This window comes from Melitaea cinxia, chromosome 17 (genome assembly GCF_905220565.1).
Source record: "Melitaea cinxia chromosome 17, ilMelCinx1.1, whole genome shotgun sequence".
Classification (NCBI taxonomy): domain Eukaryota; kingdom Metazoa; phylum Arthropoda; class Insecta; order Lepidoptera; family Nymphalidae; genus Melitaea; species Melitaea cinxia.
The window spans coordinates 4,575,224-4,591,162 of record NC_059410.1 but is presented as its reverse complement, the minus strand read 5'-3'; the positions used below and the strand labels follow the sequence as shown (position 1 = coordinate 4,591,162).

At 32.4% G+C, this 15,939-nt stretch overlaps 1 protein-coding gene across 1 annotated transcript; it reads left to right on the top strand.

The window, feature by feature from the left end:
• The first annotated feature begins 9,181 nt into the window (after positions 1-9,181).
• On the top strand, positions 9,182-10,209 carry LOC123661897 (dihydropteridine reductase). The gene has a single exon (XM_045596833.1). The coding sequence runs from the start codon at positions 9,279-9,281 to the stop codon at positions 9,981-9,983; it is 705 nt and encodes a 234-aa protein (XP_045452789.1). The 5' UTR covers positions 9,182-9,278; the 3' UTR covers positions 9,984-10,209.
• Positions 10,210-15,939: the final 5,730 nt, after the last annotated feature.

The window sequence follows — 15,939 nt, the reverse complement described above, 5'->3', positions numbered from 1 at the left end:
CTGTGATATTTATCTCTACGGAAGCTAACATGACATCGTAATTTTGTCGAATTTTGTCGTTTTAGGAAGAGAAACTTCTCGTTTTCAATATTATCGACGAGAAAGACGATAAATAAAAAATAAATAAAACCGGGTGCCTATTTTTTGTATACCATGGCGTTTCCCTATTATAATTATATAATTTCGGTATACGAAGAGCGGGAAATGCAAAAAGTCGAGTGAAGTGTGCCATATAATGACACAAAAAACGTATTTGCGCCCTGTTGCTTCTTATTCTAAATAATAATAATAATAATACTTTATTTCAGACCAAAGTATAAGTCCATATTGGGTTAGTACAACAAGACAAGACAACATTCAGAATAAAAAACAAAACAAAATTATATTAAAAAAATCAATAAGTAAAAATAAAATTAAATAGAATAAAAGTAAAATCTATAATCAAAAAAAAAAAAATCAAAAATTCAAAAAATTTTAAAAATTAAAAATAAATAAATAATGCGTGATAGAATTACAATTATCTAATGTGCAACAAGATATAAAGCACAACACGAGCATATTGTTTTACATATATAATTAAATTCATTTACTTACGCCGTTTTATTTTCCATATTAGATTTTTTAAATTAGATATACACTTTTTATCTTAGCCAAAAGGCCGAGAACATTGTTAAATAAAACATGTGTCACTCGTTTGAAATTATACAAACGTTGGCTCATCCCGGTTTGGCACGATTGGTCAATAACCTTGTAAATTCAACTTTACGACATAAGAAATAAGAATGATATTCAGTTGTGATTATGGTTGATAATGTTTCTCTACTCGACAAGGCGAAGTCTTCGGAAGAGAATTTTGTCTCTCGTAGTGCGCATGTTAGGGTAATCGAGAAAATACTCGATGTAGACATTATCTCTCTCTCTCGTCAAGAGATATCTCGTTGTATGCATGCTAGGCCGGCTGGACCAATTTTACCAATTCTTTTTTCTAAATGTTCCTTGAAGTCCAAGGATGGTTTTTACAGCCAGAAAAACTTGAATCATTTCCGGGAAAACCCTAAAAACAGCCCTTTTCTTTTTCCCATACAAACGGTTTCTAACTAAAATGTAGAGTTAATTTGAACTTTATTGCTATTCAATAAAGTTCATATTAAATTACAAGAATCACTGTTGTCTAAGCAATGTACGTGTGTTCCTAACTTCAAAGAGTCAATTTGCACTTTATATCGCTGTACAAAATTCAAATTCAATCATATCTATCAAAACCGTGTGCGTGTTCGCGTTGGAGGACCTAATGTCGCGTTCTGAAACTCAACAAAAGTGATAATATCGCGTACCCGACCAAATTGAATAGTCAAAAAATGTAAGAGCTATGATCATTAGTACTGATTTTTATTTCGGTTGGCTTCGCGATATTATTTCTTTTTAGTTTCGGCACGTATCTTTAATTATTAATTTAATATCACGTCACGATCGGACCAAATCGCGTTCTGTGACGTAGACTTGCACCACTTTTAACTACAATCATGTCAGTTAATTACCCGTCTATCTCTATGTTATGTCATTGAGGCACACAATTTTTAAATATTTGTCAACTTTAGGTTCCCACTGTCCCTTTATATTATTTTCCAATCAGGTTTGAACCCTAAGTTCACCGAGAGTTTGAAGCCCTCTAGTAGACATCCCACTAGGGTTTTTTTAGTGGGTTACAGAAGGGTGGCCAAACTTCGTGGAAGCAAAGATATTTTGGTCACCCGAGCTGAACCTCACACACTGCCTATCATCAGGGTGACGGTTCTGTTCGGATTTTTTTTGCGCCGACTATACTAATAATAGGTACGAACAAAAAACTGCCACATTCCAAATCTTTTTGACAGAACGAAGTCTGACGGGTCCGCTAGTGATATATAATTATGATAAACTAGCTGCCCGGACAGACTTCGTTCTGTCAAAAGTTAACAGTATTTTTTTTTTGTTTAGTATCAAAACCTTCCGTGGGCCTTAAGGAACATACAAAAAATAAATTAGCCGAATTGGTCGAGCCATTCTCGAGTGCGCTTGCTCTTATATATGCACTTAACAACATTATTTTTTATTTATATAGATAAGTCTAGAACACTTATTCCGTGATAACTTTGTGAACCGTATAATGCTAAGTACTCCAGTCTCGATAATAATTAATACTCACAATTATAGCTCATCTGTTTGTACTTATAGTGTGTAATAAAGTGTAAATAAATAATATTTTGTAATTTGCGTCGTATATAAAATGTCAATTATTAATTCAACTGCTGTGTGCTGCGTTTGGTCAATAATTATTACTGCCAACCGAGAGACAGTTTTTTTATGTCTTAGAAGACTACAGGAAGAAAAGTAGAGAGTATAAAAGAGTAAAATATAAAAGGCAACATGGTACAGACGACTGTTTAGAAGCCAACTTATAACTTATTATATCTTCTTATATAATTAACATTAGATTTGCTTGTTTTAATGCACTTACATACTTCCTAGTTTCTAGATCTGCATGATTTGAATAATTTGTTTTTGCGTTTGTAAACTTGATTATTAATGGAGACTACATGATGTCATGTCAAGACTCATAGAAGGCAATTAAACAGAAAGTAAGACTTATTTGTTGATAACGGATCTACGTATTACGTGCATCGCAGTATACGCTTTTGATATTTGAATTTTGGGAATTGTGTTCCATAGTCTCGTGATCGTTCAGCGCTTATATAATGGTGGTTTCACATTAACTTACTAAAACATATAATTATGGTTCGGTGGTTTACTACAGCTTAGATTTTGATATTTCCTTGATGCAGGTGAGTGCGGGAGTACTGGCCTTAGTTATATCGACTCTAAACGAAGATTGTAATGTTAAGGAGAAGAAAATAGCAGTTTGGCTTTATCATGTCTCTGTTGGTATGATGACATGTGTAGTATTCTGTGACGTCATCAAAATGACATTCGGTCTTGATCCTGCACTCTCCGAACAAGACCACTTTAGCGTGCCTTCATAATTAAATTAAAAAAGAAATGTGTTAGGCGTTTTGTTTTAAGTTATAGCACTTTTTCTTTTTATATTTTTGTTTTTTATTTTTTTTATTTAAAGATGCCTTTAGGGCTCACTGACCTAGGCTCTACTTTTTCATTTTTTTTTTACTTTTAATTATTTGTTACTCGTTTGTTTGAATGTAAAAATTGTTCGTCTTTTATTTATTTATAACTAGCTGTCCGGACAGACTTCATTCTGTCAAAAGTAAATAGTGAATTTTTTTTTACTGTTAAAACCTTCCACAGGCCTTAAGGAATGTACAATAAAATAAATTAACCGAATTTGTCAAGACATTCTCAAGTTATGCACTTAGCATTACTTGAGAATCATCAGTCATTTTTATTTATATATAGATAGATTAACTAAACAAATGTTCACCCTTGGTGTGGTGAACATTTGTTTAATTAATTATAAATGAATAAAAGACGAACAAACAATTTTCACATTCGAACAATAACGAACAAATGATTAAAAATAAATTCAAAAATCAAAAATAGTGGGGCCCAATTCAGTGAGCCTGCCTTCAACAGCTAAAAAGTAAAACAGCTTTTTGTTATTTTATTTTTTTTATTTTTTTTAAGGTAATTTCAGCCACAGCTTCCGTGATTCTTGCTATAATTTTCGATATCAACAACGAGCCACAGCAGCGCAAGGCGGTAATTTTGAACAATCTCACGCTAGTATTTAAAATTTTAAGCACAGCAATTAACGTTATTATTTGCATTTTCTATACAATTGCTTTTGACACTACAATTGTTGGTTAATGTTTTTGTTCTACTTTATTGCTATTTTTTTGTTTATTATTATTATTTTTTGTTATGTTAGTTTTAGAATAATAAAAAAGTACATATTTAAAACACAAATTGTAACAGTAACTTTAGCGCATAAAAAAGAAATATTATATAATTGTGTCTTTTTAGGATATACTTAATAGATATTTGATATTTTAAGATATTACGTAACTGTAAGATATGTTTAAAATAAGTTATTTATATGAAAATAAAGTAATTTAATTTGCAAAAATTTTATTTTTTATTTGAAAACCAATGCATGTGTTTTATGATATCTTACAAGTAAATTATAAATTTTTATCTAACCTATTTAACTGGAGGACAACATAATTATAACTTGTTGTTAGATTTTTTTATTGATATACAGAAATAAGAATTTTTAGTAAGGGTTCATTCAAGTATTACGTAAACACTGAAAGGGTTCTTTGTTTTGCTTATTTTTGATGACAGGGGGAGCCGGGGAGTCTAAATGGTGGTTACGTCAGCAGTGTTTTTTTTATTATTTCTTGTTTTCTTAATTTGCATAATTTGGTAGGTTTTAATTGAACCATCCATCTGGCTATTATTTATTGCACAATTTGTTAGTATTCCAATATTTAATATAGACTTTTAAATATTGGAATACTAATTGTGCAATAAATTCATTTTCACCTTGGAACTTAAAAGCCGACCGCTGGCGGGATAGCCATCCAACTGCTCGCTTTGAAATACACAGGCCGAAGACGGGCAGCAGCGTCTTAGGTGCGACAAAGTCAGCCCTGGGGTCACCAACCAGCCTGCCCAGCGTGGTGACTATGGGCAACACACATGAGTTCATGCCATTTTTGGCGCGAACTTGTGGAGGCCTATGTCCAGCAGTGGACTGCAATAGGCTGAAATGATGATTATGATGAATAAATTCATACGAATAACAATAAAGAAATCTGAATACATTTAAAAATGTTTATACCTATGTACGGGTAGGGTTAGGGTTTTACTGACTTTCACTGACAAAGGGGAGGAGGTTATAAAAAGTTACTGAAATTCTGCTTACGTAATACTAAATAAAACAGAAAAAATGCGATATAATACGTGTGCGTTTGAATCATAAAATATTCCATCAATTTCAATATGGTAGTCTGGCGCACAAAATTTGAATCTCAAAATTTTACATGGCAACCTTAAAACAGCTTTGTAACATAAAGGTCATTCAAAGATTCAACTTGCATTCAACCTCTGTTAATGCGTGAGTTTAAAGATAACGAAACTAAATAACAGACAGACAGAAAGAGAGACAGACAGACGGACGGACGGACGGACGGACAGACAGACGGACAGACGGACAGACAGACAGACAGACAGATCTAGAGATTTAACTTCCATATGTCAACTTAGCATTCTAGCCACAGTCTTCTACACAGGTCGTGCAACAACAGTAGTAGGGGTATGTGTAGAGGCATGACGATAGATTATGTTTTAAAATATTATAACCAATTACAATGAACCGTCCCTCAATATACTTAACCAATTACAATGAAACGTCATTCAACCGGCGTGCGCAGTTCGAACTACGTTTACGTTACGCACCGCACTACGTTTGCACTACGTTTGCACTACGTGACCGCACCCATCGATAGCAGTGACGTACAGCGTCGTTAATCCGAACGAAAAGTTATGACACTATCGTACTAATCTCTCGCTATTGAAATTGGGCTAAGTTGCATGACCGTGATTCTAACGCTGATATTTTCTGGGTTGCTACTTGGTAGTGTGATGTCATATGAAGTCGCTTAAAATTTAAATGCTTACAAAGGTTTCATAAATTTTAAAAGAATGCATCGAATATGTTCAGAGAAAACATTATGGAAGTTTAATTTTTACATTACAGAATTTGTGACGGTATGAGACCAGCCGGCCTAGCATGCATACAACGAGATATCTCTTGAAGAGAGAGAGAGTTAATGTCTACATCGAGTATTTTCTCGATTACCCTAACATGCGCACTACGAGAGACAAAATTCTCTTCCGAAGACTTCGCCTTGTCGAGTAGAGAAACATTATCAACCATAATCCCAACTGAATATCATTCTTATATCTTATGTCGTAAAGTTGAATTTACAAGGTTATTGACCAATTTCAAACGAGTGACACATGTTTTATTTAACAATGTTTTCGGCCTTTTGGCTAAGATAAAAAGTGTATATCTAATTTAAAAAATCTAATATGGAAAATAAAACGGCGTAAGTAAATGAATTTAATTATATATGTAAAACAATATGCTCGTGTTGTGCTTTATATCTTGTCCCACATTAGATAATTGTAATTCTATCACGCATTGTTTTTTTTTTTTTTAATTTTTAAAATTTTTTGAATTTTTTTTTTTTAATTGATTTTACTTTTATTCTATTTAATTTTATTTTTAGTTATTGATTTTTTTAATATAATTTTGTTTTGTTTTTTATTCTGAATGTTGTCTTGTCTTGTTGTACTAACCCAATATCGACTTATACTTTGGTCTGAAATAAAGTATTATTACTATCATTATTATTTAGAATAAGAAGCAACAGGGCGCAAATACGTTTTTTGTGTCATTATATGGCACACTTCACTCGACTTTTCGCATTTCCCGCTCTTCGTATACCGAAATTATATAATTATAATAGGGAAACGCCATGGTATACAAAAAATAGGCACCCGGTTTTATTTATTTTTTATTTATCGTCTTTCTCGTCGATAATATTGAAGACGAGAAGTTTCTCTTCCTAAAACGACAAAATTCGACAAAATTACGATGTCATGTTAGCTTCCGTAGAGATAAATATCACAGATCACTAAAATTTAATGATTATCTCTTCTTGACGTAACGAGAAGAGTATCGCGTGCACGCATGTTAGCTACTGTAGACATAGAGAGATAATACGAGAAAAGGGGTAGACAAAATTTTGTCGTGGCGCGCATGCTAGGCCTGCTGTAGTTAAATAATTAAAAGAAGTATTGGCACACAAAAAATAAATCTAATAATTTCGTTTTTAATTTTAAGTGTGTTATAAAGATATAATAAAGCAATTAATTGCTTTTAAATTCTTTTAATGAAAATAATATTTTATTTTAACATATTTTTATTATGGGCTAAAAAATCGACTTGGCAGATGGTAGGGATGTCGGAAGTGGCAAAAACATTAATATGCCGATGTATCGATATTTATTAAAATATCAATAATTACATCGATATTTCGAGGAAAAAATATCAACATATCGATAAAAGTCTATTTAACTCACTATTATTAATAGTAATTTTTAACAAACTGTATATTATTTTAATGTACAAAAATTCAATCAAAATTAAGACATTTCTAATTCATATAATTTATTTTAGAGTTACCCACACATTAGGAGATTCTAAACAATTTTTGATATCATATCAAAAATCGACCATTCCAACGGGGATAGAACCTGCATCTCCGACTTACCGTGTCGGTGCTTCAGCCAATTAAGCTATGGAACGATGTAGCCGCTAGATCAAAATTTTTGATATGATGATTTTATATTCGGTCTAAGCGACCGTAGCATCGATTATTAATATGATATTAAAAATTGTTAAGATATTTTATCAGTATTTCTTTTTATTAGGCAATAATTACTAAAAATCAAAAACTAAAAAGCCAACTCTAACATATATTTTTAAACCTACTCGTTGTATCAGGCAAACCAATATTTATCCCGTAGCGAAAGTAGAAAAACTCTGCTCTTTACATGCTCCGCTGTCAGACGGCACCTATTGTTAGGAAAATTAGCGATAGAAGCTACTCTGTCGGAGGGTAGAGAGGAGATTGTAGGTGTCAAGTATTTAAATGCTAGATTCGAAAGAACTGGGGTAAAATGTCTCGTGTCTATCCAAAACTTTATTAGGATTTCTTTATGAGATAGATTTGGAGCATCTAGGAATTGCTTCAACTCGTCTGGCATTCTATTAGTTCGACAGGCCACATTAGCAGCATTATTGTTAGCTGCAGCAGCTAGTTATTAGCTTTTCGTGTCAAAACCATAATTAATCTGATTCTGAGCGATCATTCTGACTGAACACAAATACTAGTACAAAGACAATATATTTGTAAGCGATTAATAGTTAAAATAACAGTCGCCAGATGTCATGATCGACTTGGTCAGTTGCCAATACAGTTACTTATTTCCGTTCGTTCTTATCCTTTACGGTTTTGGGTACAAGCGATTTTAGTTACATAAATAAAAAAACATATATATCGTTATTGGATATTTTGTATCGATATATCGAATCAAAATATATCGGTTAAAAATATCGATTTATTGTATTAAAAATATCGATACATTGATATACCGATACTTTTTTAACAAGCCTTAAGCCTAACCAGTGTTGCCGTTAGGACAATCTAGTTTGTGGCTACATCAAAGAAAAAAGTTGCCAGTTTTGTAAATAAATCACTTTCGAAATTCCGCTAGAAGTGGCTAAAGTGTGCGTTTTCCAATTACAGAGCATGTGACTCAGTCCAATTAAGCATCAGCACAATGCTAAATTGTGCTGATGCTTAATTGGAACTTGAATTAGTTTTGAAATACACCTAAAAAAACTACGACGACTTTACTTTGAATTACTAACTATAATATACTAGCTGTGCCCCGCGGTTTCACACGCTTTAATTAAAAAAAAATGCGTATTGCGTATGCGTAAACATTAACAACATTGCGCTCCGTTTGACATTTTGACATGAGTACTATTGACGTTATGCAAAACAAACTAGGCTCAACATCAATAGCAATACGGTCCATTTTCATTCGATTGAACCTAAATTACGTCAAAGATAAACATTCATTCGGGAATCCCCCTGCCATAATGCGGACATTATTGGTGCTGCCTAAAATTAACTATGTATTTTAGTTTGATAGTATTGGTACCGTATGTATTAGTCGGTAGACTTTTTATAGTAATAAAAATATGTATGTAGTAACAATCTAAAAAGCAGCCAGAAGTAGCTAGATTTATTTTGGTGGCTAAAATGGATTGTTTTTTGGCTAAAACCGTTGAAAATCCGCTAGATCTAGCCACAAAATGGCTAAAACGGCAACACTGAGCCTAACAGATGGCAGCCCTCAGTTCTAATAACTTGTTTTTTGTTTGTCATTAATTTATTGTTATTTAATATGATTTTGCAATTGAATTACGAATAATATCTTATTGAACTAAGATAAAAATATTCAATATACTTTATTTGAATCAAACTATTCTCACGTTCTACTACTTAAAACAATCTTGAATTAATTTTGCGGTTTTATAGTCATCTGTGTTACGGGATTCGATAAAAAGTGAGAGTCGAGGTTACTTCACGCTGCGTTATTGGCTCGTAATTTGCGCAGACCTGTTGCATGACAGGCCGGACTGCCTTAGTCGATTTGAATCGTGGAGTGAATAAGACGTCGAAATGGCTAGTGGAAGGATCGTTGTTTACGGCGGACGAGGCGCTTTAGGCGCAGCCTGCGTCAGTCATTTCAAGAAAGCTAACTTCTGGGTTGCTAGCGTAGATCTCAATCCGAACGAGAGCGCCGATGTCAACATCACCGTCCCCAAAGACGCTTCGTGGGTCCAACAAGAGGAACACGTAGTTAACGAACTTGGAGCAGCGCTACAAGGTCAAAAAGTGAATGCAGTGATTTGCGTTGCCGGTGGCTGGGCTGGAGGTAATGCGTCCAAGGATCTTAGCAAACAGACCGACCTTATGTGGCGGCAGTCGGTATGGAGTTCGACTATTGCTGCGACTGTTGCATCAAAGTACCTCAGCCCTGGTGGACTTCTTGCGCTAACCGGAGCTAAAGCTGCCCTAGAAGGTACCCCAGGAATGATCGGTTACGGTTTGGCGAAAGCAGCAGTTCACCAACTCACCAAATCCTTAGGTGCCAAAGATTCAGGTTTGCCAGAAAATTCCCTAGCCGTAGCCATATTGCCTGTCACTTTGGACACAGAAATGAACAGGAAATGGATGCCTAAAGCTGACTTTAGCTCGTGGACACCCTTAACTTTCGTTGCTCAGTTATTTGATAAATGGCTGAAGGGAGAGGAACGACCTCCGAGCGGCAGCCTTGTTGCTCTCGTTACCAAGAACAATGTTACTGATTTAATTGTTCAATAATTTTCAAAAAAAAAAATAAGTACTTGTAACAATATTGCTATTGATGTTGTACTGTTGTCTTTAGTTTAAGTTATTATTTTTCTTGTCTTTATGTAATAAGAATAGATGTATTAAGTTAACGGGAACAATCTCAAAATATCACATTTAGAAAAAAAGTTGAAAAGACATTATATTAAACATATAAACTCGATGTGATATACAAAATAAAAGCTTTTATTTACTGTTATATTGATTTTTTTTCCACTTTCCTTAATTTACATCATTATATTTTATGTTAGTTTTCATTTATGGAACATTTTGTCAATAAATATATAACATAAACAATAGAAAATGTTGAAAATGTATTATTACTGTTATTCAATTTGTAAGTTAAACTAATTTATTTAAAAATTGCGATTATCATTAGAGACTTTTATTTCTAATAGTTACAAGTTCTAATAGTTATTTTTAAAAATTGTACTCTCAGCCTACTCAGACTCACTCAATTAAAACTGGAATTTTTTAAGGAAAAAGTTTTGTTAATGCTTATGACACATTGGAATTCCATGACATGCAAAAAGTCCAACAAATCATGAGTCGTGTGTGAAAAAAAAGCTACAGCTAAACCACTGGATTTCACATACACATACACTTGATTTTTTATGTTTCCCATTGACATATTTTAGTTAATTTGGCTAGCTTATCTTAATACAAATAAATTACGCGTCACGTTGTTTGTCCACGATGGACTCCTAAACTACTTAACCGATTTTAATCAAATTTGCACACCGTGCGCAGTTTGATCCAACTTGGAAGATAGGCTATATTTTATTTTGATATATGTAATTATTAGTGTTAAGAAAAAAAAGGCGGTACGAAGATTTCCGGTCTGGTTGTTAGTCCTTGTGGGTCTTCCCACCGTGCCTCGGAAAGCACGTTAAGCCGTCGGTCCCGGTTGTTATTATGTACACCTGATATCGATCGTTATATATATCGTATCAGTGAGTGAGTGTATTCACACTATCCCTAACAGTCAAGTTCCGATCAAATCACGCGTGAATTCGTCCCCAACATAATTCCATAGACGAATTATAATCATAAAAATGTAGCTTGTTATTGTGATGCATGCTAATAATTATTTGCAAACAAACAAACTTACTAATCATAATTACTAATAATAATAATAAGGGTATATGGTAAGTAGGCCAAGTAGGTCATAAGTGCACATATACGGTAACTAGAAAATAAGTGTACACTCTTTAATGCCAATTTTGTGGCACAGATAGTTAATTATAATTATCATTATGTTTGACTAAAGTAATGAAATAATTGTGTTTGCTCGCAAACGAAAAAAAACCGACTTCAATTACATCGACGAGTAATATACAACGTAGATCGACGAAAAAATAGTCAAGTAACTACGCGTTATCAAAGATTACTCAAAAAGTAATTATCAGATCTCGATAAAATTTATATGTGACTACATGATAAACATCAGCTTTCGATTAAATTAAAAATTATCAAAATCGGTACATCCAGTAAAAAGTTATTGCGGATTTTCGATAGTTTCCCTCGATTTCTCTGGGATCCTATCACCAGATCCTGGTTTCCTTATCATGGTACTAAACTAGGGATATCTTCTTTCCAACAAAAGAAGAATTATCAAAATCGGTACATCCAGTAGAAAGTTATGCGGTATAATACAACGTAGGTCAACGAAAAAAGCGTCAAGTAAAAACGCATTATTAGATATAACTCAAAAAGTAGTCGTTAGTTCTCAAATAAATTTAAATGGGACCAAATGACACACACCGCCTTTTGATCACAGAAAAATTTGTCGAAATCACTCCACCCAGTCAAAAGTTCTGAAGTAACATACATAAAAAAACAGTCTAATTAAGAACCTCCTCCTTTTTTGGAAGTCGGTTAAAAACTATAATTATTATAGTTATATTAATGTATAATATAATTACAGTTTTTTTTATTGCTTAATTATTTATCGCTGCAAACCGCAGTTAACAATAATAGCTTATCAATAAGTTTCAACTCGATTGGTTTCATGAAACTAGTATAAATGAAAGTGAGTTACTCAACCAGGTTTTGTTACTTTAAAATATACATTAGCTTTCTCCTTTAATAGAAAGTGAACTTATTTTGAGTTAAAGTATAGCATTAATTTTGTAATTATTTAAGATAAGTACAAAATATGTACCTACTTAGTTACGGAGGTTAGTTTTTTTTATGGTATCGTAACAAAATGTTGATAACGACACCTATAGAATCACTCGTGTTGGTCTGTTTGTCTATTATATATTTTAATAATTTGAAAATCTTAAAAAATAAAATAACACAAAAGGATCTTCCTACGTATTTATTTCAGAAAAGTAATTTAAAAAATATGGTAAGGAAAATAAAAACGAATTGTGATTAATTCTTTCCTCATAGATTAAAAAAAAAAGGTTTTAAGAAGTTTCAAAGTTTCTAATATTGTGCGTACAAACACATGCAGTTGGAATGCATGAAAAAACTACTAATTTTCAAATGCAATGATAAATTAATAAAATACAATTAATAGTCTAACTATTTTAAATTATACGGATTGTGAGTTGTACGATGTACTTTAATTGTAAAGAATTATTTATTACAATTAACGTAAAAAAAAATGCTATGAAAAAATATGTGTTTCACCAGGTAATGTCAACCTAAAAATTAAATAAAACAGAAAAATTGGGGATAAAATTTACATAACAGAAATTTTATGCTGGTATTAAATCTTGTACCAGAACTAAGCCATTTGAAAGTGTTATGCCAAAAAAGGCTTCATTATTACAGCCTATACAGTCCACTGCTGGACATAGGTCTCCACAAGTTCACGCCAAAAATAACGTGAAATCATGTGTTTTGCCCATAGTCACCACGCTGGGCAGGCGGGTTGGTGACCGCAGTACTGGCTTTGTCGCAAAAAGGCTTAAGTATTAATAATTTTAGAGCATACTTAAATTTTAGTAAGTTCCACATTATGTTAATATTTCATCGGCTATTAGTTCGCCATGACACCCCAATGTTACTCACACCCCTCTGGTTTGTGGTCACAAATAACAATACAATACGGTACAACACAAATACTCATTCTTGTAAAGTAACAAAGAAATTAACATTAATAACTGATATTTTATTTATGTAATTCTCAAATATATGACAAATATCTCAACAAACTTATGACTACAATAAATATTTTGTAATCATGATAACTTCATATATTGTTCCTGAGATAACCTTTTTAAGACTCCAGCGTAGAGTAGGACAACCGTGTGTTAGTGGCCATGGCTAGTGGCCAACACCATTGTTATCATCATCTATATAAATATTGTGTAATTAAGTAGTGTAGTATTGTGTAATGTAAGGATTAATGTGTATTATTTGAAATGCTGTCTTTCTGTTCGTGGGTTCGACCGCGTGGATTACACGATTTAGGCTGTTCAATTCCTGTAAAAATATGTAGGCAGTATATTTCACTAAGAATTTTCGAGTTTTCGTCCGTAAGGTAAGGTCTTTACCTTACAACACTTAGACACAAAGTCAGGAAGTTAACTCAATTTTTGAAGTTGTTAATATATCCTTGGGTGTAACATTGCTATATGCAAGTTCAGGCGCAAAAGGATTTTATCTATTTGACGCTACATTTTATATTATTTATTATATGTATTTATCAGTCGATTGAATTTTTCGTACCTCGTTAAATATAATTATTATGATAAATCTTATAATTTTGAACATATATTTATACATGACATACATATAAATGGACATATACATAAAATGGAGTTCAAAAGTGTCATAACATTTCAAAAAAGAGTATTTGGTGATAAAAATATATATATACTTTTAATTTGAAAAATGACGATTGAAAAGTGCGTTTGAAGCCTATTTGAATAAAGTAATATTTGATTTTGGTTTGTTTTATTTAAAATAAGTGATGCTTTTTGGATGTTAGTGCTTTAAACATAATACTTCAAGGCAGTTCAAAGTAAATTTCTGAAAAAAAAAATGTATCCAGACAAGTAAAGCAAATTATTTATTGATATTATAGGTATATTTAAAGACGACCTAATTGAGAGAAATCCTACTTATTTTAAAAATTGGTACAAGATTTTTGTTAAAAAAATCGTAATACAATACTTATTGCCTCCACTGGTGACAAGAGGGCTAGTGTATTTTTTGCCCAGAGAATCGGTATAGCGGTTCAATTCCGCTTGACCCAATTCCACGCGGACATGATAGTTCTTAAGTTGTGAATTGTAAATATGTATAATATTTGTAAAATAAACGCTTGTTTATTTTATTATTAAAACATGTTATTGGCAATATATTTCTTCTAAATGAAAAAAAATATCTTAATATTTTTTATTTAGTAGGTATGCTCAAACCTTATACGACGTTGCGATAACTTATCCTCTGGGTCAACAGAGGGCATGTAATATTAAATTAAAAATTGTTTATTGGAAGTTTAAGTAAATATCTAAAAAGTATATTTTTTTATCGTTGTCAGTCGTATTAATTTTTCTTTGAAATTGTTACTCTTAGCCCTTAGTGGCACTTTCAGCGTCACTGGTTATTTTTTTCAAGACTAAACCGACACACATGTTAGAGAAGAAGGACTTATTTGTTTAGACTCATTCATGCCATCAGCGTCACAAGTTGGGGTTTTATTACAGAAATCAGAAGAAAAATGGGCTAACCTATAGACAATGGGGCGCCGATTTATAGGGTTTTGGTTTTGGGGGTTAGGTGGGGGAGAAGGGGGAGTAGTGAGTTACCCTCTGGTACCACTCCCACCGTGTGAAATCCCATACACCACCACCTTAGCTCTGCCGCTGCGAGCTAAGGTGGAGTCAGACGCGGAGCTCTAAAGTATTATGATAGCTCTAAATAAAACAATTCTAACCTCTATGTTAAGGAACTTAAACTTTAACCACGATATCCATAACCATGGGGTTTCGAACGGTGGGAATAGTACCAGAGGGTAATCCACTCCTCTCCCCTCCCCTCTCCACCCCAAACCCCATAAATCGTCGAAAAATGAGACGTCTTTAGGTGGAACCTGGATAGGCTTTCGTCCTAAGCCCTTAGGACCCCAAATGTATATTTAATTTGACAACAAGTACTTTAAATAAATAAATTGTCTCAACTAATTTTCAAATGGGCGTTTCATATTAGTGAAATTGGGATAATGTTAAATGATATACCTCACACATTTATAAAACTTTATTGAGTCTCTGCTCGATTTAAATTCACAATATTATGTAGACCTATATTTATTTTGATAGTGTATATTCTAGTATTGTACGAAAACTCCTTAATTTACAAATAATTTAAAACTTAATCTATAAGATCTGACTTACAATAAAGTTGATAAAAATTTTAATTAAACAATAAAAAATTTCTTTAAAATTTTTAAATATATTAATTAAAGAATAAAGTGAAAAAGTTTCTAGTTTTATACAGATCCATATTAATAGTTTTTATTGATTTTATCTATTGTAAATGTAGATATTTATAAAAAGAAAAAATTAAATTATAAATATAATAATCTCGTATCATTAAAGTTATCCCTAATAAATAATAAGAATAATTATTACAAACATTTTGACTTCAAAATTTCTTTTCTTAAGAGTAAATAACAAAATACTTATACCATTTGGAAAAACCTTTTTTCGTCTTTCTAAGGCCGAATGACTATAACGCGTTGGCATATTTTCTTATAAAAAAAAAAAAAAAAAAATTAGGTCGTGTTTAACCATTTGTTGATTAAGTTTATTCTGCACATAAGTTACGAATAGGCTTTAAAAGCCGGAGGTAGAATAGGCCATAAAGACCTGTTTCTGCTCAATAAATTGACTACAATTGCATATTTACTTTAACGAATAGAAATATTTCATTAATAAGTTGGAATTAAATGGTGTAAAAGAAAAATACA